We start from the raw sequence: 25,290 nt of genomic DNA, 5'->3' as shown, positions 1-25,290 counted from the left end.
AAGCGTGAGAATACGTGCCAATCAAGAAGAAAGTGTTAGGCTGATTCAGAGATCGCACTTGGACTCCTATTTGTGAAACCATAAAAATAGAACTCTTGTATCCAATTTTATGCCCTCCTGCAACTTATCTTAGTCCCATAATCTTCGAAGCGAAGAGTATGAGCACCAAAGTGTTTAAGCCTTGATATCGCAAATGCGTGACAAACAAGACGGAGTCTAAAGGTGTTTCCATCTCGTCTTCTAGTATACAGCTTTTGCAGCTGGTATTCTTCTTAATTATCAACTTTACTTTACTAAGTGGACCCCGATAGAGCAACTGTCTGTTTTTGTATTTGCCACAGAAGTTCTTGCGTCCTCATTGAACGCGCAGTATCTGGCGTCGCTACCTTTCCTAATAGAATCATGGTTACCTAAAGTCGTAGTAAGTTGAGTCGATGCCCATACAGCCATGACGCGAAAATACAAAACCAGGAACTCAAAACTAGCCCGATTGTATTGCCACTGGCAGATCGTGAAAGCTCGTGACACAATATTTCACTCTCTCTAACAGGAGTTACGAATTTTATTGCTTCTCCGCCAGATAAAGCAGCTTAACGCTTATTTCGAAGGCAAGTGCGAGAAGACTAAATTCTACGAAGTCTTTCCCGTCCAGCTTCGAGCCTCACTCTAACAATCAAATGATTCATAACAAAATGACAAAAATGTATAGTATAGATCTCTTTCTTTTGGTTGATATACTCGTACTTCTAGTTTCAGATTTTGCCAAGTGCCAGAGCTATTCGGTTCAATTTAGTGTTGTCCTTCTAATTTTTGGGCGAAGATCGGTATGCGGTTCATTTATTATTTTAATATCATCTAGCTTAAAACCCTACAGTACAGTTAATCTCCCGAAATTTTATAAAAAAATATGATTTTGAACTCGAACAAGCCCAACCGTATTGCCACTGACAGGTCCTGAAGGCTCTTGACGCAATTTTTCACCCTCTCTGGTAGGCGTAACGAATATTTTTGGTCCTCTGTTCGTTATTGCGACTTGATGTTATTTTGAAATGAAACTGCAAGAAGCTGGCCGGGAAGCAACACGATGAATATCAAACGATTCGCAGGGGAAAGACGAAAATATATGTAGTCTAACCTATAGTACTATAGTAAAGTCTCTCGACTAGATGTCTTTTCTTTGGTTGGTATACTCGTATTTCCAGATATTGTGAAATTTCTTACCTAATTGCTTCAATTTTGGGTAGTACTTCTAATTTTCGAGCGAAGATCAGTATATGGATAAATATATATTGTCGTCTCTTAAAGAACTCTAGTATTACATAGCTTAAAGACCCTTAACTTTACAATATGCTTAATCTCCAGGAATAGTAAAAAATATGATAAATCAGAGAACTTGTAAATTTATTTGTAAAAACCGGACAACTGGATGTGTGTATATGAAATGAATGTTTGCATGTTATTGTAACGGTTCAAATTTGTACCGGAACTCCTTAAATTGAGACAGTCCGCAGATCCGAGGACCTTGTAGTGCAGCGATTATAAACAACCTTTTTTTACAAGATAAAAGTTATAGAGTTAGGTTCCGAAATTTATACGTTCCATCTAACTTACATGTGTATGAGGCGGGTGTATTGTGGCAATTCCACAGTTGTGGAAAGGGTATACAGCTACTTATAAGTGCTCCACTGCTGCCAAATGTTGGCGAATAAGTCAACGCATATGGTTGTCCACAGCCACAAGGGCACGTTTTACAACCAGATTCTGCGCATGATGAGTTGCAAGTTGAGGTTTGTACGCTTAGTAGGCATGGACCCAGACCACAACCGATACATGAAGGCCACGTACTAAAGCCTGGATTGCACATGCCGAACTGGTACTATCTGAACTCCTTAAATTGAAAGGAAGACTTAGTCTCGGTGCTGCTTGGAGCGCTCTTTTACACGAATAATTTAGCGTTTAATCATTGAAGTCGGTTTGCCGGATAAAGAGTTGATTGAAAGATTGAATTTTCATATACACAAAAACGGATTTATTTCGTATTATGATTTAAGCAGCTAGGTGCCATTGATTAGTAGTTTAAAATTAAATTCGAAAGATAAAGTTCACATATCGTATTGTGGTGGATACCAATCATTCAGATTATTCCAAGTCTCTACCTGGATTCCGCCTACTTTTTATCCGACACGATTTGACGAATAGCAGACAATGTGACATATAGCTCTATACATAGTAGTCCGATGTTAACAATTTGTTTGGAGATTGTTACAATGGCTTGGATAAGTATCAATGCCCGATTTCATGAATTTATCTCTTTAAAACAATTTTCCACAAAAAGACTTAGCATCGGAGACTTTGTATGGCAGGCATGTTCTCTAGTTGTCTGATAACGGCAGTTCGGCCAAATGAGCAGCCTCTTGAAGTGGAAAGGACCTGTTAAAAAATTTCAGATCGATTGTGCAGTTTATGGACCTGATACAGTTTCCATTTCCACCGCACAACGATGGTTTCAACGTTTTCGTTCTGGTATAGAGGTGGTCGAAGATGCGCCACGCTCCGGGAGGCCTGTCGTCGAAAATTGCGATAAAATCGCTGAATTGGTCGAAAGAGACCGGCATAGTAGCAGCCGTAGCATCGATCAAGAGCTGAGCATGAGTCATCAAAAATGCATTTCAATTTCAATAAAAAAAAAAAATCAATAAAAACTCCTAACATAAAAGGTGGATCTCCATCGATCGACAAAGCGTTTTTCCAAAATGTTTATAAAGGCGGCTATTATCAATCCCAGCAACTTCGCTATGTTGGTCACAGGTGTGTGTCTACCTAGATAAGTATGTCAATTTCAGTCTGGCAAGAGCTGGGCAAGAGAAGGAAGTGGCAAGATTATTTCATCTCGCCTTCCTCCATATATGTTGCTTTAGCAGAAGGCAACTGACAATATATAGCAGTTCCGTGTGTAATCCTATTGGACGGTGCCCAGTCAGAACATCTATAATTGTGACGACAGAAGGATCACGCAGTCATACGAGTTCTGCTCACTGACCACCACCAGCTGAGCTCACTTAAGGATCAAAGGTCGTAACACCAGAATGCAAACAGACATCGGAGAACCAACTCCATTCCAAACAGATGAAATTGCGAAAATGATGCCCTCCCTAGCCAGCTCTTCGACTTTGCAGTTTCCAGCGACTCCACTGTGACCAGGTACCAATACCAATCTATTATGGAGGAAGCTTGAAGCTATTGCGATTGAGGTCATGAACTCCTTAGATGATTTTGACCCGCAGTCAGCGAGCCAGTATAGCCGCACGGATGTCGGGGTGAACTTGCATTTCTCTGAAGAGGCACTACATTTGCCGCTGCCTTAGTGCCTTTGTTCACTTGCAAGACGCTACAGTGAACTGGTAATCTGAAACTAGAGTTTATGGACAGCTACCGACAGAAGAGTCCACCACCGACTCTGCCTCTTCGCCTCGATCCATTCGTGAAAAAGCTGATTGCACCCGTTTTCCAACTTCTCCACCACGTCCACAAATCACAATCAAGTGAGTGTGCTGAAAAGGAACCGAGGATTTTTGCGGCGCAGTGATCTGAGTTGGAAAATTTTAGTGTTTCTTTGGCTGTGCCATCTCATACAGCCAGCTTCCTCAAGTTTAATAGCAGCCTTCGCTGCCAACATCCTACCAGCTACATCCACAATTGCAACGTAAAAATTGTACTGAGTACCATTGTATGGGTAGTAATCCTTAGTGCACCACAAATACCGATGAGGACCGCTCTTTGAATTTGCTCCAACTGGTTAGAGGTCTTACAAGCGTCTTACACCAGATAACGACCACATAAAACATTATTAGCTTAACTACGGTTTCATAGAGCCAGAACATCACTTTTGGTGAGTGACCCCACCTTTTCCCAAATGCTTCTCTTCAACAGTATAAGACAATATAGCTTTCCTCACTTTTTCACCGATATTTGGCTTCCATGAGAGCTGCATATCAAGTATAAACCCCAAAATACTTCATTCTGTCCACCAGTCGGAGAATAGAACCTCCCAATTAGAGGAAAGTAACATCAGGAACTTTATCTCCGGATAGGACCATAAATAAATCTAGGTCTCTATATAATGTTTTGTCCGAAGAGTTGTCTGATGAAGATTGATTTAGAATGCTATTTAAGTGCAATAGAATTCTAATAAGGATTCAGGGTTTGTCTTGTAAAAGCTGTATCTAACAATTGAGGAACTTTTCCAAAAGAAGCTATTCTAAAGATTCTAAAGAGATCAAGGTTGGTCTATTGTTCCAGGTTTCTATCAAGTCTTTCAAGATATTCTAAAGATTAGTCAGGGTCTTTTGTTCCAAGTTTCCATCTAGTCTTTCAATGGAAAGTTCCAATAAAACGTTCCGAAATTCGTCTCCCATTATGGGTTTAATACGAAAGAGGTACCTCAACCACTAATCACCAGATGAAAGCAGTTCGAGCTAGTAATATTATATAATATAATTTCCTATGGTACCAATTTCATAAAGTGCAATACTTACCACCAAATATCAAGCATTCCGAGTCGAGCCGACACGAAAATTACATTGTATTAGAGTTTTAATAAAAATAGCCACTACCAAGCTTTTATTAAAAAAGAAAAACAAAAATTTTCGAAAGTTTGTCAAAGTACTTAAACGTGAAAAGGATGTCTCGCACTGAATTTAATGAAACTCCTCACTTCCTCTTTTTCTTGCTCTCTTTCGGTCTTTTCTTCGTTTGACATCGTACTTTTCTCTTTGCGTACGCATTTTATGTTAACGTGTTCTCGTTGGAATCTCTCGTATTTGTGGAATTTTTCGGATATGTATATGCATTTATAATGGGACTGCAGCGTCCAAAACGTTTCCATTTCGATGCCTTCGCGCGAGTTATGGATTCATTACACAACAACAATAATGTATTGTTGTCAGTATCCTTTATCAGTCGTAAAAGTAATCTGCCTTAGCTTCCTTCCTTAGAATAATATTTAAAAACCACCTGTGTCGGAGAAGAGAAAGAGAATAGAGAGAATCCGTTAATATGCTGATATACAACAACTACTTACAAAACGCTAAGAAACTCAGAGAGAGAGCGACAGTAAAAACGAGAGAGAAGAGCAACAATAGGTAGTGGTATGACACAACTCTGCTGAATGTGGAACTTTGCGATTTTCATTAAAAAGTTAAATCAAATTTAAAACGAACAGCACACAAGTGTCGGGTACACGTAGCTTCATCAAGAGACTTTCACACAAAGAATCGCTGTAGCGAACAAGATCTTCTCACAACGTGTACGTTTATTCGAGCTTTCACACTTTAGCGACTACGCGAAGATTTTGAAGATTTTTTGCTTTGAAAAGTGACCTTATTGCGCCTGCCAAGTTTGGGATCAGATATATCGGCGTGTTGTCCCATTGTATACTGATTTTCTGGCATAGAGCCATAACTAAATCCAATTATGCGTAAACCTGAAGGTAAATTCCCTTTAAAAAAAGAAATGTGGAAAAAGTTGCATTTAAAAGCAGCAAAACTGGCGAGATTGTTTAGAAATTTTGGGTGAGACTAATAGCGGAAATCTTTTTCATTCAACTGGAGTGAAGAGAACGAAAAGGCTGAGATAACTACAGTAGAATTCACTGACTTTTAAAATCAGACTGAAGAGTCGAACCCTGAAAATAAGTGCAGCTTCAGAGCTTCGGCATCCCACATTGCTGACAACCGATATTCAAAGAACTTTTGAATTTAAAATAAGAATGAAGAGTCGAGCCTCGAAAACAAATAGAAATAGAACTCAAAGATTGTTCGGACTTTTAGTTGCTCTGAAACTCTACATTGCTGGCTACTGAAACTCAAAGAACGTTCGGACTTTTAGTGGCTCTGGAACCCCACATTGCCAGCTACTGAAACTTAAAGAAAAACCTAGAAAGAATCATCGAAGGCTCTTACTGAACTATTCAAACAAATGGATCTGTGGTTCGATATGCTAGAACTCTTCGAACGGCAACCTCTTTTGCATGACGACCCTCACAAAAACTGACACGGAACTAAAACTAAAAACGAAACTAATTAGAATACTTACATGGATATGTTGGAGGCGTATTATTACAATTCCACACACACGGATTTGGGACACCAGCTTCCACAATTGGTGGACAACAGCCTGGTGCCGGTGGACATGGTATCGGAGCTGGTGCACCACATGGTGGATTCGATGCACCACAACAAGCAGTATCACAACACGGAGAACATGACGGCCCACAGGGACCACAAGGACCACAAGGTCCACATGATGGGCCACACGGTGCACAACCACCACAGGCTCGCGCACATAATGCGGCGGTTTCCTTGCAACGCATTCGTCTATTATTCACACCCATTGTCATATTGGCATAGCGCAGTGGAAACGAGGCTGGACAGCAATTCGGAACGGGGAAGCACATACATGCAGCACGCCCCTGGCAAAGCGATCGCGGACATCGGTCTTGCAAGCCATTTCTTTTGATACAGTCGCAGGTAGTGTACATAATTCCACAACGCAATTCGCGACTACGACACGCTCTAGGCTAAAATGTGTGAAGTGTAAGAAAGGTGCAATAGAGAAAGAAAAAAGAAAAGGAAGAAAAGACAAAAATAAAAGGAAAAGTGTGTATGTGTGTGCGGGGAAGAGAAGAACAAAAATGACACTCATTAGACTGGTGGTGGTGAGCATACTGTTATCGTAACCTCGAACGGCGCAAACCATATCAAGGTGGGTTTCACGATAATAGAATCCACCTTGATAGGTTTGCGCGCATCAAGGTAAATTCGACATGAAACTCACCTTGATAGTGGCTAATTCAACAAAATTTTGAACCGAAATATATAATCTCAATGTTTGAAGCTTGTATGAACTGTTGGTATGTGAACGAATCTCAAAAGTTGTTTGTATCAAAATTAATTCTTTCTAAAACATTCGTCTTAATACTATTAAAGTTTGTTGGGTTTGCATAAATTGCTTTCTTTTTTTGGTCTTTAAATGGACCACTAAACTTAAATGGCGTGCGCAAAGCGCTTATGATCCGCAAGAGCCGTTCGCTGGCATTGTCGGACATGCGAATGCCGTTTCATCATCGGCCGCCTCGAATGGACCACAAGCGCCTCCACCACCGCCGGGACCAAAGCAGCCGGGAGGCATACCACAAGGTCCACACGGTGCACAATTTGGTACGAAGCAAGATGTACCGCAAGGTCCACAAGGTCCGCACGGACCACATGGTCCGCATGGTCCACATGGTCCACAAGGTCCGCAAGGGCTGCACGGTCCGCAAGGGCCACAAGGTCCACAAGGGCCGCAAGGTCCGCGGCACGGCGAGCAAGGTCCACAAGGACCGCAAGGTCCAGACGGCTTGCACGGGAAGCATCCGCTCGGTTCACAAATCGGATATTGATTGGTCGAAAAGCATGGCAATGCACCGCAAGGTCCGCACGGTGAGCACGGTCCCATTGGACATGGTGGACATGCTACGCTCGGCTTGTAATTAATCGGTCCGGTGGGATAGCAACAATATTCACGTGGCGGCGGTATATCAATTGTTTGCGGCTTCGGCTGGCATAAGATCGCTTGGCATACTTCGCGCGGTTCGCATATACGTTTCGGATAGCAAACCACATAGGGATCGGGCACCATCGATGGATAGTAGATGACCCTTGGCTCGCGGACCATCTGTGAGACCCACGTTAGCTTGGGTACTTTTATGACACGTGTTGTATCCACAACTTTGGGTATGGTTATTTGGCGACAACGATTAACCACCATCGGTTCCGGTACTATTTTCTCATTGAAGACGACACGCTTGCGACAGATGAGTCGTGGCGGTTGTTGTACTGTTATGCATTTCGGGCATGGCGGCGGTACGCGTGGCGCACACTGCGGCAACGCATCCAAATGGGCGCCTGTATAGCATTTTGGCGAGCACTATATCCATTTTGAGGTTAAGTCCGTGCCAGCGTTAATCCAAACGAAGTTTTTCCGTGTAAAATTTTGTTGTTGAGCGCCAGTGTTGCGTTGTTGTTCACCAGTGTTGCGTCGTTGTTCCAATTTAGTTTATATTTTTATTAGCAATTGTTGGTTCACGATTTTTTTGTGGTTGTGGTTGATTGTTTGTTGGAGTGGAAGAGCAAAAAATGTGAAATTTCTGTTTGCTACACAATTTCGAGGCAAAGAAAATTTGCAAAAGCGTGTTGACGACGTGTTGTTGTCAACGCCGTTGACTTACCTCAAACGGTGCACAGCATGGATCGCAGGGGCTACAGGGCCCGCACGGCCCACATGGGCCGCAAGGCGATGGACACGGTCCGCAGGGAGAGCAGCAAGGGTCGCACATTTTGAGACGTGTTTTTTAAATTTCTGCAAACGAAAGCGCATAGTCATTGAGGTCTGGACTCTAAACCATGGTTATTGCCAACAAAATACTTACTTTTTAACTTTTTAAAGAAAATAAGTTCACTTGAAATTTAGATACAGCTAAAAGGGCTGAAAATTTAGAAATGAATGAAAATTTTTTGAAAGAAATTTCTGAAGTTTAATTTATTTTACCATGGCTACGTGTACTAAATGTACAGAGTGTTTTTCACAGGAGGTGGTGATGCAGAGTTCTAAAGGATATTGGGTTAATTCAGATCTAGTCGATAAAACTTTGTGTCGGTTAAGCAAGAGTGTGTTGATTACTGGGTTAAACACAGCGACACTTTCGACGAATGGGTCTTAAAAACTGCAGAAAATCTCTCCTGATTTTCTTATCATTACAGAAAATCATTTCTCAATTTCTTATCATTAGGAACCAAGGACACTTTGATTCCTCTATGGCCACAGATTCATACTAGTAGGATGCTATTTTCAATAGCAATACTGTTCAGCATTCTTATGCACTTCCGTTCCATTGCTGATTTGTTTTCAAGGGTCAAGTTTGCCTGAAGTGTCCCTTGACTCTTACTGAGGATGGCAATTCGTTCCCCGTGGTAGCTTATCTCTAGAACAATTTCTACCGATCTGCTAATGGCATTGATCTCAGTTTGAAAAATACTTGGAAACTTTCCCATGAGCACTGACAGTTTGGTATGTGGTTCTACTATACCAGCCCTAGTTCCATCTGCTGTTTCGAGCTGCCTGTATAACATTGCACTGTGCTTCTGTGAAGTCACGCCTCAAGAATGGAGCCCATTCATTAACTTTTGTAGTCCAGTGGGGGTTTGAGTCTAGGAAAGAGTACCAATGGTTGACTCTATCCAATGACATTCTGTTCCTGGAGGTTTACTTCTAGGAAAGAGCACCAAAGGTAGACCTTCTCCAATAACACTCTGTTCGTGATCGTTTATTAGCCTTTTCTTACCACGTCCTGATGACGAGCAGGTCTGTACCTTTTTGCTGTCATTTCTACAACGATATGGAACGGAGTGAAGTCCATTTAATAAGAATATTCAAACCAAGACTTGACTATCAGAAAATGTCTGATTTATTTCCCTTCAGAATATTGAATAATGCCTTAGAGAAGATATCGGTTTCGTTCACTTGACGCGTTTTGGGAGTTATAGGCTTAAATCGACTATATGTTGACAGAATTTGTGGAGTTAATTTGTATTGTAATATAGGATCTAAATCGATTGAGGAGTTGCGTAATTAGGCTTTCTTGGAAAAGTAAAGAAAAAACACAGAAACTTCGAATTTAATGGGGAGTGTTTATGATCATTCGAAATAACATTCCTTGGCATTAATTTTTAGAAGATTATCTCCTTGAAACGTTAGCAGCGGCATTTCAGATGGTTCATTCGTTGAGTCAAAATCTCGATGACTCGTTCGAGCGTTTCGATTGGTAACTGGACAGAAAGAAGTCTAGCGGAGTGATATTTCACGATCTTAGTGGCGATGTGTGGGAAGTGACGCCGTCTTGTTGAAACCAAATGTCGCCAAAATCACAGGATTCAATTTCAGGAATCAAATGGTCGGTCGTCATGGCGCGATAACGGTCGTTGTTGACGGTACCGTTCTCACCAATGTAATTTTTGAAGAGATATGAACCGATAATTCCACCGGCCTACAAACCACACCAAACCGTTGCTTTTTCTGATAAAATGACAGCTCTTGATACTCTTTAGGTTGCTCTTCGTCTCAAACGCGCGACCACGAGCCAGAAGTGGGCCTCATCCTTGAACAAAATTTTGCTTGAATTCGTCGGATCTTTTTGTTCATAGAGCGACTGTCGATTGAGAAGGTCGAGCGGCTTTAGTTCTCGCACTTGCTGTACTTCTTACGCTTTCAAATTAAAATCGCGACGTAAAATGGGTCAAGTCGTTCCATACGTCAGTCCGGTACTTGGCCATATAAAATTAGCAATGAAGGTCTGACCACTTTTTCTGGAATCTCTAATCCATGTTACGAAAAAAATTATCTCATGCGGTATTTTAGCGAGACTTTCATGAGAATAAACATCCATCAAGAACTGGTAAATTGCGAAAGAAAGCCTTGTTAAAGATCCAGCTAAAAAGACTCTGCGCAAATCTCATTAACAAGAAAAACACACAAGTCGAAATTACGGCTTTCTACTCATTGCTCCAAAAATTAAAACTAAAACCATTGTTTTTACGCTCTTGAGCTTATTCACCACACCGACACGCCGCCAGCTACAACGCGCTCCAACCAAAGTGATCGTCATTGAGATCGCAACATCAATTCGAGCTTCTTAAATGCAACTTCAAATACCGTTGGCTCAGTTCGTGTTCGGCGGCCGTTGGTTACAGTTTGTGGTTTCGGAAAATAAAATAAAGATTCTTGTGCAAGTGAAGTGAATGGCTGGAGAAGTGCTTGATTGAGGTTAGGTGATAAGCTGAAAATATAAGAGAAAATCCACTTTTTTATGCAAAAATGCGAATAAAAAGATAATTGTGGATAAATAAAAGTGAAGCAGATGTGGAAAAGTGATATTTCATGCAAATTAATAAAGAAAAAAGTGCAATTGAAGCGATCTAAAGTTAACGGGGTCAACCGGAAGTGACATCACTGTCTTCGCATATAAGTGCGAGACATTAAATTTCTTAGTTTTGATGCTATTAAATATATTTAAGAAGGTTTTCGCTACTTTTGAAAAGAAAAAGGGATTTTTGAAACAGTTTTAAAGAAGAAAATTTAGTTTTAGAAATCATAAAAGTTTATGAGGAATATTTCTGGTGCTTTTAACGGTTTATTGTGTGACTTCGAATTGTTTAATGTGTTTCCTTTTTAATTTTTTGAAATTATGGAAAATTTTTTTCATCTTCGCTGCTAAAAATATATTTTTTACTAATTTTTTAAAAAATATATTCAACCATTTCCCCAACTGTGCTCCAAAAACTTTGGTTTTCTTTGCATTCGCTGGCGCAGCAAGCGAGTTTTTTGTGATAAAGCCATCTAGTTTGCTAATAAAAAGTTCATAATGTTATCAAGCGCACTAACTAAACGAAAGCTGAGAAACTAAAATTAAAATTCGGCGCTGTCCTCTTCTAGTCGCATCCGCTTGATTGCGACGCTGGCTGTGCTAGAACTCGGAACTCGGACTTGAAGTGCGTTTAAATATTTTCGGCGTTCTTATCAGCTGCTTGTCTGCTGCTATATATACAGTTACTATGAACAGCTGATGACACACATATTAATAGCATTTATTTACATACAAACATAGTGTGAATGCGCCAGCCGGCCGCCGGCTCAGATAAGCGCCGCGCTTTATCAATGAAATAGCTTTTTTAGTCTCGTTTATTCTGAAAAAAACTTAATTTATTTTTAATTACTGAATTTGCTGTAACTCTCTCTGTAGTTTTGTCGCTCTGGGTCGCGTGGCAAAGTGGTGAAATTCTTTTTGTGTCTTTTGAGCTCTTTTAGGATCTTGGCGTAGGTCAGTGTTTGGCAGGCACTGATAAGCTCGGTTGGCTTATCAATGAAGGTGGAAAAACTGTGTCAGTAGCGTGTATATTGACTGTGACAACCAGATTTATGCCGGCATCTATGTGTATATATATACATATATAATTCCCACGCTTATCGCACGAAATGAAAAATGTTTTGAAAAAATATCAATGAAAAGTAAATAACAATATTGTGTAATACATATATGTATATATAATTTAAATTAACTGAAAAAAATAAGATCACAAGTTTACAATTAATAGAAAATAAAATAATAAAACAAACAAATTTTACTAAAAATTATTAAAATGATAACAATCCAATTAAATAATATAAAAAATAATAATAATAAATATTATTAATTATTTAAAGTAATGAAAGGTATAAAATTATTACTAGATTGCGTAATATTTTTATAATTAAATTTTTTAAAAAAATTTTTATAAAATTGCAAATTTTAAATGAAACATTAAAAAACTAAAATTATAAGATTATTTTCGGGTGAGGTGGTGGAAAATGCTTTCCGCTGCACAGCAACAGGATGTGCTACTTGCAGGTCACCAAAAACCTCCCTCTAAGGAACCGTCGCCTACACTGGAATCACATTTGCATTACTTCAGTATGGCATTACATTTTTCACATTGAGATTTTTACACCAGCTTCCAGGTCTCACCTTACTCACCTTACTATGCAGCAATTAGCAAAATTTGCTGCGAATTTCTGAGTAATCACTCTCCAGCAGGACGCTGATTAATTTATGCGCGTTTATTGGAGCAACTAGGGCTTCTGGCACGGTGCGTTCTTCTTATCATCGCACACATTCAAAAAATTGTGTACAGGCATGACGACTCTTTGACTTTTCCCATTCTGTGGAGGTACTTTTTGAAGTATCCGTGACCGTAACAGCTAAATTGTATAAAATCCGAATTTTCGGTTTGTCCATAAGTTTATGTCTTTTATTAGTCTGGCCGTCCATTCCGCCACAACTCTTATTCTCCCATCTTCGTTGTCATGTTCTTATTGTACCTTTCTTTATTTGTTCCATTGCGCTCTTGTTATTTTTGGATATTTCCTTTAGCTTCAACAGCCTTTTCTTTTCGTATGGCATTACCGCTTATAACAAATATTGCGTCAACTGACACTATTGTGGTTCGGTTACGTTGTTTTTCCTTTTTAAGGACAACTGTCTGGATCTCAGCTCCGTGTAATAGGATGCTGATTGCCGTCGACATTAGGAGGCTTCTCTTTTCTTGGCTGAAGCCTCCAATTTTTCCATTAGTCTGCTAAGTTGTGACGGGAACTTGGTTGCTTTTCCTGCGGGGTACTGGATTTGTACCCAGAAGGTTAGTTTGGGTTGCTGTCTTACGCCTGGATAATTTATTATTTTTTGTGTTCTAAGAATATCCGCCATTCGTATACTTACTTTGAGAGGTTATATGATTATTTGTTAGCAGTAGTAGCTCTGCATTTCCGTATAGAGCTAGAGTTTGCGTAAGTCTAGCCCTCTTTGCGGGTATATCACGACCTGATTATTCTTTTTTCGCTCTTCTTCTATATCTCGTACTATAATTACTGCTGCAATGTCGTCCACCTAACCAATTAAGTACGAATTGAGCACTCGCCATAAATTCGATTTGGATAATTATTTTTATTTATTTTAAAGTACAAAAGGTGTGAAAATAAACATAAATTCAGGACCAATTCACTTTTGCTCGATATGACTACCTTTTTCCTTAAATATGACCTTGAGACGGTCAAAAAACGAATCACAAGCTGCCCGAATGTGACTTGCCGGTATTTTGGCCCACTCACGGACAATGGTTTTCTTCAGTATCTCAAGACTGGTGTATTCTTTACTTCAGATCTTGCTCTCCAAAATGGTCCAGAGAGAGTTTAGACCGAAGTCTAGACCAACTAAGAACCAACTTTTTCATTTAAGGTTGTTGTAGGAGATATTACATTAAACTTTTTAGGGAGTTGGGCCCTTCTTAATGGGATTTGTAGCGCCAATTAACAGTTTTGTATCTTAGTTTGCTGCTTATTTATGGTAACTTATACATAGGTTTTCAATAAAAAGCGTTATGTGGGCGTGGCAGTGATCCGATTGCGCTCATTTACGAAGAACTATATACATCCTGGTCTAGAAGAGATTAGAGTTAATTTTTTGAAGCGAAATAGCATATCTTCTTTCTCCATTATTTAAATAATATATTACACATATCCCATATGCATGAAAGTAGCGGCCTTTTGGAACTTGCAGATTTTGATAGAGGGAATTTCAACACTAACCTAAAAAAATGCTGAAAAAATTGAAATAAATACAAACAAAGCAATATATGCATATTATATATTAAAATCTTAAAGCAAAAAATTGAATACTCTTAAAAAAATATAAAAAAAATTGTGTATATAAAAAATTAACAAAGCCAAAATGGAATAAATAAACATAATTATAAGATATATCTGAACAATATTAAAGCACATTTTAGTGAAGTGACTAATAATCTGACTAAAAAATAAAATAATAATCGCAAACAAAAAATGTAAATATATATTAAGACTATATTGTTTGGTATATTAAGTGACAAAAAGCCGAGAAAAATGTAAAAGACACGTGAAATAAAAAAAATATCTGTTGTCTGAAATATTTTATTAATACTGTTATATTTTCTATATATTTTTTTATAAATTAATATTTTCCTTTTCATATTTTCCATGCACAAAAATAAAATTTAATACAATTAAAGTGTCAATCCCAACAATGAAGTGCGACTATTTTTTAACTAAATTGTGAAATTGTTTTAACTTTTGAAAAAAAAAAATTGTGTTTTGATGCGCTGAATTCACCATACATTTAGGTGAATCTGCCGGCATCAGAAATACTTCGAAACATGAGATTCCCATGGAATGTTATGTTGCGAAATCATCATTTAACTGGACTCACGAAAATTGGCTTCTACATTGTTTTTGCTGTGACTCTACTGGCTACTAATTTTACAACTGCAAGGGCAGCGGAACCAAGTGATGGTGAGTAGTTAATAAAAAATATGAGTACTACTATGAGTACATATATTATTTTTTGTATTTATGTACATATATGTTGAACTATTTTTAAACAAAATTGTCCTAAATGTCAATCCCGAACTATTGTCATGGTATTATTTCATTAAATTGAAATAAATCATTAGCTTGGGCCTGTCTCGCATCCTATACTCGTACTGACTTACAAAAGGTAGCACTCCACATTTCTCATCCCAAAATTGATATTCGTAGATTTTTGATTATTCTTGTAAAAAGTTAGAATCATGGTAATGTCTGACAGCCATTTTGTTGCCTTAAGTTAGTTCTTGATTGTATTTCTATCAATGATTCATTGCCATTGAAGTGGTCTTCAACACAAGAGCTATCGCTACCTCCTTTTACTGAATCCTCTCCTGGATTTTAGATTCCCTTAAAGTTGTGCCGAACTCCTGAATGCCTACAAAAAAGTTGTCAAGAGGTGTGAAACTGCTTAAAATTATCTCAAATTAAAAATCCAAACATTTGTTAAAAGGTGGTCCATTTCTAGGTTCCCTACTTTTTTTTTAAGAAAAACCCTAGAAACTTCAAATTTAATGGACAACTTTTATTATCGTTCAAAAGAACATTTTTTGGCAATTATTTAAGAAGATGATACATCCGTTGAGTCCAATTTTCGATGACTCGTTCGAGTATTGCGGCTGGTAACTGGCGAATAACATGCGTGATGTTGTCCTAGGCCTGAATCAAATCGGAATTGTCCGCATAGACCTTAGACTTTACATATACCTACAGGAAAAAGTCTAACGGTGGGATATTACACGATCTTGGTGGCCAATCGACCGGTCCAAAACTTGAAATTATCTGCTTACCGCAGTGTTCTGTCAATAAATCGATTGATTGAAGCGATGTGTGGAAAGTGGTGCCATCTGGTTGTCGCCAAGATCACGAACTTCAATTTCAGGCATCAAATAGTCGGTTATCATGGCACGTTAACGGTCGCCATTGTCGGTTACGTTCTCATCGGCAAGATTTTTGAAGAAATATGGACCAATGATTCCATCGGCCCCTAAACTTTACCAAACCCTTTTTTTTCTAGATGAAATGGCAACTCTTGAATCTCTTCAGATTACTCTTCGTCCTATATACGGCAATATACCTTGTTTACATACCTTTTGAGCCTGAAATAGGCCTCATTGCTGAATAAAATTTGGCTCCAAAACGTTGGACCTTTTTTGAAATTTTAAGATCCCATAGAGCGTTGCTATGTCGCTTAGGAAAGTCGAGTGGCTGTGCGTTTTCAATTTAAAATCTCAAGCCAAGTCGTTCTATATAGACTATCCACGGTCTCGAAATGTATCACCCTTTAATATGGTTTATGACCTTCATAATAAACTATTGCCAAAATCATGTGATCGAAATTTCCGGTATTCCAGCGACCCATTTTTTTCGAACCAAAAATAAAGCAATTATACGGTCTCATTACTTATAGCAAAGCTTATAATAAGATAGATCATTCTACACTACTCTCGTTTACACATATTCATATACAGAGTTGTCTATGCGTCGGCTTCCTAACCATTAAACAGCGGCAAACTTTTATCATTCGCATACAATCAAATCATTTGTGCTTAATTATCCAAACAGACAGCGCCACACTTATTCAAATATACATACATACAGATATATAGAATATTATTGGAAAATATCGGAAAAAGCATCGTCAAAGTGTTAAAATTGTGCGCAATGAAGCGATATGATTTTTAGTCTTCCTCTTTTTTTCCATAAAACTGCATATCAGTCATAAAGTTTAATCATATGTGACGCCGGACATGCGACCAAGTATGTCAACTAGAAATGTCGCCCATCACTTTTGAGCATGACGTTGTCGTTGACTGCCGTTATGTGCCATTACATGAGTACACAGCACGAAGTGCCTTCTGCCACCCAGCAATGTTCTACGCTTCTTCTTCTTCTTCTACATAAAAATGAATTGCAGAAACCATTAGCAGCAGTCTGCGCTCTCTCCTACTCCCCTCAATTCCATTAGGCGCAAAATTTCTTTGCAATTTGTAAATTTGCAAAAACAAAAGCAAAGGCGCATACGCCGCATTCTGATTGTTGTTTTATCGATCAGAATTGATTTGTCATTTCTTGACGTTTGTTCGTATTTGCTAATCACAGCTGTCAGTGTTCGTGGCTGCTCGTAACTACACTGATTTTTGTGTGTCAATGACCAATTGTCGTGGCATTGACGTCACTGACCGATCGGCACAAGAGGCGCTGAAGGTCGTTAGCAGTGATCCATATTTTTTCTGAACTGGCATGGATTTATCAAAGGCCTAACTGATTTAATTGATTGATATTGCTTGTTGTCAACTAGACTAATACCTTGAGATCTTTAGACAGGCAGGCGGCTACTATGAGTGGTTTGAAGTTAGAAATGCTGTGGCGAGCGTTCTACTTTGAGATATTGACTAATTTTAGTTCCCATTGTTTGTCAATAGGTCGCTCCAGCAGCTACTGGTGATACATCCAAAACGTGATAGACTTAACCTAGACATTTGGAAAAGAAACTGAGTTTCCATGTTAGTGACTTTGTTCATGTGTCATATACTTTTGGGAATGCGAATACTTATCGTTTTTTGTCAAATAATCGTCATTTGCAGAGTGCGTTAATTTTCTGCCTTCAGTCAAAGGTGTCGACGGCTGAAGCACATCGGAAGCTCCAAAAAGTTTACTGAGCTGTTAGCCCAAGTGAAACAACATGCCGTGAATGGTTTCGTTCCTTCAAAGACGGCGATTTCGATATTAACGGCAATCCATGTGAAATAATCACAAAACCCTTTGAAGACCGTGAATTGAATACGTTGGTCGATGAGGATCCGCGCCAAACGAAAGAAAGCTTGCATTAGCTTTTGGAGTCAGTTGCCAAGCCACTGCAAATGCACCGAAAACCATAAATCTTCCACAGAAACTTTTTCTCCAAAACTCGTTCTGTCGACTCATCAGATGTTGTCATTGTCCATGCCTCTGCACCAAATAGCAGGACGAGGATGATGAGTGACTTAATGAGTTTTGTCTTTGTTCGTCGAGAGAGCACTTTACTTCTCATTTGCTTAATCAGTCCGAAGAAGCACCTGTTGCCAAAAGTTCACTAATCCGAGGCTGTTTTCTTTAATTAGGGTACTTTTGGTGAAACTAAAATCCCGGCCATTTTGTTTTAGACAAACCTAGGTTACGGATTCCATTTAATAGTCAGACTTAAATCAAGTATAAAGCAAATAAGTAGTAACTGGTTTTCAATATGCGAATCGAAATGCTTCCATATAATCTCCCAAAGACAAAGTGGATTAGTTTTCACTTCTGGAAGTCCACAGATTCTACATTTTATGAGAAGTACCCCCAAATAAGATTAAATGTATCAAAAATTCCTTTATTTCTAAGAGGACTACTCAAACCTCTTTCCGTCGAATAAATGTATAATTTCTTAACAATGCTCAACATATATATTCCAGATGGCTTTGTGAATTTAATACGCGAGTTCGGCTTACCCGAACTGCCGCCTGGTATCATTGGTGTACCGGGCATGTGCGGCGTGGAACGTAATCCTTATCAAGTATACAACTCGCCAGCTTTTCGCATCTCCAAAGATGCTATGCTTACCATACAAACCGCACAAGCCTTCCCCAATGGTTTTCCCACGGACTTTTCAATTATTTTAGCTTTGCGCAGCAATCAAACGAATCCAACGAAGGCGCCCATTTTTACCATCTATTCGGACGAGAGTGAGGAGGTACTTTCGCTTAGTCTTGGCAAGGAGATTAGTCTTAGCTATGAGCAATCAGATGCGACTTTCAGCCAACGTAACACCATTAATTTCGGGATTGGTATAAGTGATACGAATTGGCATCGCATTGGTGTGAGTGTGAAAGGCACGGCTGCAACTTTGGTGGTGGATTGTACCAAACAGGTGACGCGTAGAGTGGAGCGTTCTCGTGGCAGCACCATTTCGACAAATGGCCTAATACTTACTGGCGCACAAATGACAAATGATCAGGGATTTTTCGCCGGTGATGTGCAATTGATGGCCATTGTAAATAGTCCGGAAGCGGGTTATGAAGTTTGTACACGTTATGCCACACCTTGTGTGCAACAAGGCGTTGTTACTTTAGAGCGATATACAAGCGTTGGTGGCGGTGATGGTGGTGGTGGTGGAGGTGCCACTTGGTCGTGGTCATCATCATCGAGCAGCAGCAGCAATGGGCGAGCAGGTGATGGAGTCGGCGATGGCGCCGGTTTGGGTGGAGCCACGCTCGGTCTTTTCGAAGGTAGGAGGCAACTCGATGGCAGAGCAATAAATGGAGCTGTTGGTGGGGTCCTTGCAAGTGGTCCTAACTTTCAATACAGCAATTCACGTAGTTATAGCTCGGGACCTCTGGTAGATAGCGGCGATTTAATTGGAAACCTCCAAGTGAACGGTGGTGGACGAAGACAGGAACAAGGCGCTAATGGTATTAGCGGAAATGCTGTTGGTGTTGGTGAAGGTGGCCAAGAAAGTGCTGCTCTACCGAATTTCCCAGCAGAATTTGATTCAGATGATTATGCCATCGACCCAAATTTGGATCTGAACTTTGACAATTATGTTGATTTTACCACACCCTCTAACCAAGAAACTAATGACAACGAAGAAGCCAGAAAAGGTTTGGAATCTGATGGCAATGAATCCAACGTAAATTCTACAGAGCCTCACATCCCCGCGGTAAATCGAAATGTAGATGGACGAAGAAATGGTGGCCCCAAACAGAATTCGTCAGATCCAAGCTATGTTGTGGGTGGTAGTAACACCATCTGTTATCCCGGTCCCAGAGGTTATACTGGCACGCCTGGACCACCGGGCGAACCAGGACCAAAAGGTGAAGCTGGTCGAGATGGTTTGGCGGGCACTCAAGGCATACAAGGACCACCAGGACATGTGTTTGTAGTTCCTGTAAGATTTTGATTAATACTAATAAAAACGAACTAAATGATTTGAATTTATTTATTTTTTACAGACGACACAAGGTGGCAATGAGAAGGGACCGGATACACAAGCGGAGGCTCTGCGACAAATGATATCTCAACATATGGCAAGTAGCCGAAAACTATGCGGTTTGTTGTATCTTATAGAAAAAATTTCGATTTCAGATGGCTTTGCGTGGACCTGAAGGACCGATGGGACTCACAGGAGTACCTGGTCCACCAGGTATGCCTGGTCAACGTGGTGATAAGGGCGAACCCGGTGATGTTGGGGAACCGGTAATTAAATTTTTTGCTAATTTCCTGCTTTACATATTGACCTAACGTTTAGAATATATACCTTCGGCAGGGGTTACGAGGATTGCGAGGACCTAGTGGCCCACCGGGACGTGATGGACGACGTGGTCGTTCTGGAAGAGATGGTGAACGAGGAGCAGTTGGACCTCAGGGACCGAAAGGTGAAATCGGTCCAATGGGTCCTATTGGTTTGCCGGGTGAAAAGGGTCATCGTGGTTTACCAGGCCTAACGGGTGAGAAAGGCCAGCAAGGTGTAGAAGGACATCCTGGCGAAGAAGGACCACCTGGCCTACCTGGTTTACCTGGAGAACTGGTGAGTTATTTGATAAATATTATATGGTTTTAAATTTTCTAATAAATAAATTGCTTCAGGGCCCACGCGGTTTCCCAGGACCACGTGGTTTCCCAGGACCTGCAGGCAATCCAGGGTTACAAGGAGCAGAAGGCCAACAGGGAGCCAAAGGTGCTACTGGTTTAACAGGACCAGCAGGGCCTCCAGGGCAAATAGGTCCAAATGGTCCTCCTGGAGCACCTGGGCCTCAAGGAAATCTTGGACCGCCCGGTATTGCTGGACCACCTGGTAAGCCTGGACTTCCAGGTTTGCCTGGGGCAGATGGTGCTCCTGGTCATGCGGGCACACCAGGCGCCATTGGGCCAAAAGGCGACCAAGGAATGCAAGGCGTACAAGGTCCTGTCGGATTTCCCGGGCCTCGCGGACTTAAAGGCGACGATGGACAACGTGGTTCTCCTGGCGATAAAGGTGATAACGGCGACAGAGGATTAGACGGTGAAAAGGGTGATGCTGGTTTGCCTGGTGAACGTGGCTCACCAGGTTCACCTGGTAGCCCAGGCCCAGAAGGTCCAGAGGGTCCAAAAGGTTTTGAGGGTCCAAGAGGCGAAACTGGTTCACAAGGTTTACCCGGTGAAAAGGGTAAACAAGGTCCACAAGGCTTTCAAGGTTATCCTGGTCCGTCTGGTGATAAGGGAGACAAAGGTGCAACTGGAACTTCCGGACCGGCGGGTATAAAAGGCGAACGTGGTTTGCAAGGACAGTCGGGTGAACGTGGTGAAATGGGCCCTAGAGGCTTTAGAGGCTCGAGGGGAAGACGTGGTAACGATGGTAATCCCGGGCCGAAAGGGGACACCGGTCAACCTGGAGCACCAGGCCCTCAAGGTGAAAGTGGGCCACAAGGAACAGAAGGTCCGCGTGGTTTCATTGGATTACCAGGTGCACCTGGCGCAGATGGGAAGAACGGTGTTATGGGTCCACCAGGAGAACGAGGGCAGCCTGTATGTATAATGCATGTAGGATTTAAATAAGATGTATTTATTGCATTCTTTTATTAAAGGGCGAAGCGGGAAAACCTGGACCTCCAGGAGAACCAGGAGTTATTGGACCACGTGGAGCACCTGGCGAACTAGGCCCTATTGGAGAGTCTGGAGCACCAGGTTTGCCAGGGTTACCAGGAGAAGCAGGCTTACCGGGTGAATCAGGCAAAGAAGGCCCACCTGGTCCGATTGGTCCTATAGGAATCCCTGGACCGCAGGGTGCAACAGGTCTTCCGGGTTTTCCAGGTGAACGTGGTCATCAAGGTCAGCCTGGATTACCTGGTCTGAAAGGGGAGCAAGGTTTACTAGGTGCCCCTGGGTATCCTGGTGATAAAGGTCAGTCGGGGGAGCCTGGAAATTCCGGTCCCCAGGGTGCTCCAGGAAATCCTGGTCCTCCAGGCAGTGCGGGTTCACCTGGTGCTAAAGGTGAACCTGGTGAAAAAGGACCAATTGGGCCAGCTGGTAGAGACGGTTTGACTGGACTACGTGGCTTACCAGGGCCGCCGGGTCCTCAAGGTACGCCCGGTGAAGATGGTGACAAAGGAGAAACTGGACCACCTGGTGAAAAAGGTCTGAAAGGAAGTAGGGGCGAACCAGTAAGTTCAATTTAAGTGCTGATTCTTTCAAGATGATTTAATAATGAAATATTTTAGGGTCCAGTAGGATCCACTGGAGCACAAGGGCCACGTGGTGAATCTGGACCACCTGGCTCGCCGGGGGACAAGGGACCGCCAGGAGAGACTGGTCGAAGGGGTATTAAAGGTGAAGATGGAAAACCCGGCCTACCAGGACCTGTTGGTAAACCAGGTGTTCAAGGTCTACCAGGGCCAGCAGGCCTTAAAGGTGAGCGCGGTGATGATGGACTAATTGGTCCAGTAGGACCACCAGGTTTGCCAGGAGAACAAGGCAGAAGAGGATTGAAAGGTTCGTACTTCAAATAAATTTGGAATTAAGAAATGCTATTTATATTATTTCCGTAGGAGTACATGGACAACAGGGAAAACCTGGACCCCGCGGTCCTCAAGGTGCAACGGGTTCAGATGGACCACAAGGGCCTCCGGGTCCTGTGGGTCCAATGGGTAAAATAGGGGAACCTGGGTCACCAGGCCCTAAAGGAGAGCAAGGTAAATCTGGGCCAATCGGTCCACCTGGACGAAAAGGCATACAAGGTCAAGAGGGGCCAAAAGGTGCTGTTGGCCCACGTGGTTATCCAGGCGCGAGAGGTGAGCCCGGTTTGATGGGACCAAAAGGTGATGTGGGACCTGACGGTGAAGATGGAAAACCAGGCGAGCAGGGACCAATCGGCGATATGGGACCAGAAGGCAGAATAGGTGAACCTGGCCCAACAGGAAAACAAGGTCCTGAAGGACCAGCTGGCTTACAAGGAAGCCCAGGACCAATTGGTGAAAAAGGTGATAAGGGCGATTTGGGGCCGCAAGGACCGCAAGGTATTTTAGGCCCACAGGGATTGCCCGGACTACAGGGACAGCCTGGTACAAGAGGATTGCCGGGTGAAGTAGGTGAAACAGGATTGCCCGGACCAGAGGGTGTACCCGGAAAAGAAGGCAGTATTGGAGAACAAGGACCAGCAGGACCCAAAGGTGATCGTGGTAGACGTGGGCCAAAAGGCCATCGTGGCGAATTAGGAATGGTGGGATTGAAAGGTGATCAAGGTGATAAAGGTGATCGCGGCTTACGTGGCCCACATGGACCAGAGGGACGCAAGGGCGAACCAGGCCCTGTAGGAGCACTCGGACCTAAAGGCAATGATGGTCCACAAGGCCAACCTGGACCAATTGGTCCACCCGGACCTAAAGGAACTGAAGGAGCAGCTGGCGATAAAGGTGACACAGGTCCACCCGGACCAGCTGGACCACCAGGTGCGCCAGCCGAAGCTCCACTCATACCACCAGAACTGCTCTTCCAAATGCAACAATACTCGGGCACAAAAGCGGAAACACGTCGACGACGCGATATAGACATACACGAGGATTTAGTGCCATTTGAAGAAGATGATGACTTCAATGAAATTATGGGTGTGCCTTCAGCGCCAGAACCTACAAGCGCTACACAAGACCATCACAAGAAATCAAAACGAAAACGTAAGAAGAAGCCAACACTACACGGCGAAGCGGCAGCGGGCGGTAAACTGGTGGACATGTACAGCGCCATCTACAGCATGCGTTTAGAAATGGACCGCATGCGCAAACCGACCGGCACGCAGGACAACCCCGTGCGCACCTGCCGTGACCTACACTATGCGCATCCACAATTCGAGAATGGCTGGTACTGGGTCGATCCGAACGCCGGCATGCCCGATGATGCGATCTATGTCTACTGCAACATGAGCGCCGGCGGCGAGACCTGCATACAACCAGATGCGCATACAGCAGAAGCGCCATTGGTACCGCGTCGTCAACCCGGCCAACTCGATTGGTATTCACGCCTAAGTGGTGGCGAAAAAATCACCTACGACGGCGTGGGCTCTGTGCAGCTGACCTTCTTGCGCCTGCTAACTGAGGAGGCGCATCAGAATTTCACCTACATCTGCAGCAATTCGGTGGCTTGGTACAGCGCAGCGGAACAGGGTTATGCGCAGTCGCTGCGACTGCTTGGCGAAAACGACATGGAAATCGCACACGAGGGTACAGATCTTAAACCGGAAGTGCTGCGCGATGAGTGTCAGGTAATGAAGAATTGGTCTCTCTGTGGAGTTTTTAAACCCTATTTTTCTGTTTTCTCTAGCAACCAAACGCGCATGGCGAGACTGTGCTCTTGGTACGCACCAAACGGCTCAATTATCTGCCACTGGTGGACTTCTATCCGCGGGACTTTGCGCGTACGGATCAAGCATTTGGTTTCAAGGTGGGGCCAGCATGCTTCAAATGAGCCATAAAATGACCACAAATATCACATATAACGTTATAAAGAGAGCGAGAGAGAAACTGAACGAGCGAGCTGAGAATTTTTAAAATACATATTTATCTAGTAAAAATATACCAACAACACATAGAGTTAATTACGTCATAAGCATAGAAGTTTTGATTAGACTTAATCGACTGCTATAATTGTTTAAGAAGTCTATAAGCATTCGAATTGTTGTAAGTGTATTTAGTTTTAAAGTTTCTAATTTGTTTACATATATCTACACTATTTTAAGCTGAGAGAGTCTTTTGTTGTAACTTAAGTTTTTTTTACATGAATTCAATACAAACATAACTGTAAAAATTAAGTGAAATAAAAAATAATGACTATGAAATCAAGTATTTGTAGAAGTTGAGGTTAGGTTAGCTTAAAGAGAGAATTAATAACTAAAATCTTTCCAGTATTTTGGGCAAAAAGGACCAGAAGCCTGCTTCTGCTTTGTTGTAACAGTTGAATGTGTATCCAATGGCGCAATTGTTAAAAGTCTGGAAATAGCTTAGATAAATCCCGCCATCATAGCTTGCATAAAAACTCTACTGAGCTGCAGGAATATTAAGGTGGAATTCAAGCAAGTCAGATTTTTCAAAGGGGAACTCTTGTAGGGGGTGCTAGTAAAGTGATGTAGAACGCTCTGAGAGTCATACACCGATGAGTGATATCGGCTATATACTCTACAAGGTGGTATAAGATCGTATCATCCCTGAAACTCAATTTGGTAGAGCCAACAATTAAGGTTTATACCAAGTATACCAAGTACCTGGAATTAATAGCAGGCTG

General features: G+C 41.7%; 2 protein-coding genes across 6 annotated transcripts; one reads left to right on the top strand and one right to left on the bottom strand.

Annotated features, from left to right (window-relative positions):
• Window positions 1-4,575: 4,575 nt before the first annotated feature.
• On the bottom strand, window positions 4,576-8,599 carry LOC105233647 (keratin-associated protein 16-1). Of its 4 annotated transcripts, XR_003845481.2 has the most exons (5): window positions 8,471-8,599; window positions 8,270-8,400; window positions 6,094-6,577; window positions 5,081-5,497; window positions 4,576-5,013 (listed from the first exon to the last, which is right to left on the bottom strand). XR_003845481.2 is itself a non-coding variant. In XM_011215779.4 (4 exons), exons 2-4 carry the CDS (start codon window positions 8,375-8,377, stop codon window positions 5,003-5,005), a joined length of 603 nt encoding a protein of 200 aa, XP_011214081.1. In that variant the 5' UTR covers window positions 8,378-8,400; window positions 8,471-8,599; the 3' UTR covers window positions 4,576-5,002. The 4 variants fall into 4 exon arrangements, 3 of the variants coding, with proteins under 3 accessions (XP_011214081.1, XP_011214078.2, XP_049313096.1); XM_011215779.4 differs by lacking the exon at window positions 5,081-5,497; XM_011215776.3 differs by lacking the exons at window positions 4,576-5,013; window positions 5,081-5,497 and adding an exon at window positions 7,191-7,968 and having other exon boundaries at window positions 6,437-6,577.
• A 2,131-nt stretch (window positions 8,600-10,730) lies between these two features.
• Window positions 10,731-24,847, top strand: LOC105233645 (collagen alpha-2(XI) chain). 2 transcript variants are annotated; one of them, XM_049457012.1, is made up of 11 exons: window positions 10,731-10,860; window positions 14,673-14,952; window positions 18,462-19,933; window positions 19,998-20,072; window positions 20,131-20,241; window positions 20,312-20,572; window positions 20,632-21,549; window positions 21,609-22,184; window positions 22,242-22,512; window positions 22,569-24,274; window positions 24,334-24,847. In XM_049457012.1, exons 2-11 carry the CDS (start codon window positions 14,817-14,819, stop codon window positions 24,475-24,477), a joined length of 5,670 nt encoding a protein of 1,889 aa, XP_049312969.1. In that variant the 5' UTR covers window positions 10,731-10,860; window positions 14,673-14,816; the 3' UTR covers window positions 24,478-24,847. The 2 variants fall into 2 exon arrangements, with proteins under 2 accessions (XP_049312969.1, XP_049312962.1); XM_049457005.1 differs by having other exon boundaries at window positions 10,761-10,865.
• Window positions 24,848-25,290: the final 443 nt, after the last annotated feature.

Source organism: Bactrocera dorsalis, chromosome 1, assembly GCF_023373825.1.
Source record: "Bactrocera dorsalis isolate Fly_Bdor chromosome 1, ASM2337382v1, whole genome shotgun sequence".
Classification (NCBI taxonomy): domain Eukaryota; kingdom Metazoa; phylum Arthropoda; class Insecta; order Diptera; family Tephritidae; genus Bactrocera; species Bactrocera dorsalis.
This window is presented reverse-complemented; position numbering and strand designations above follow the sequence as displayed.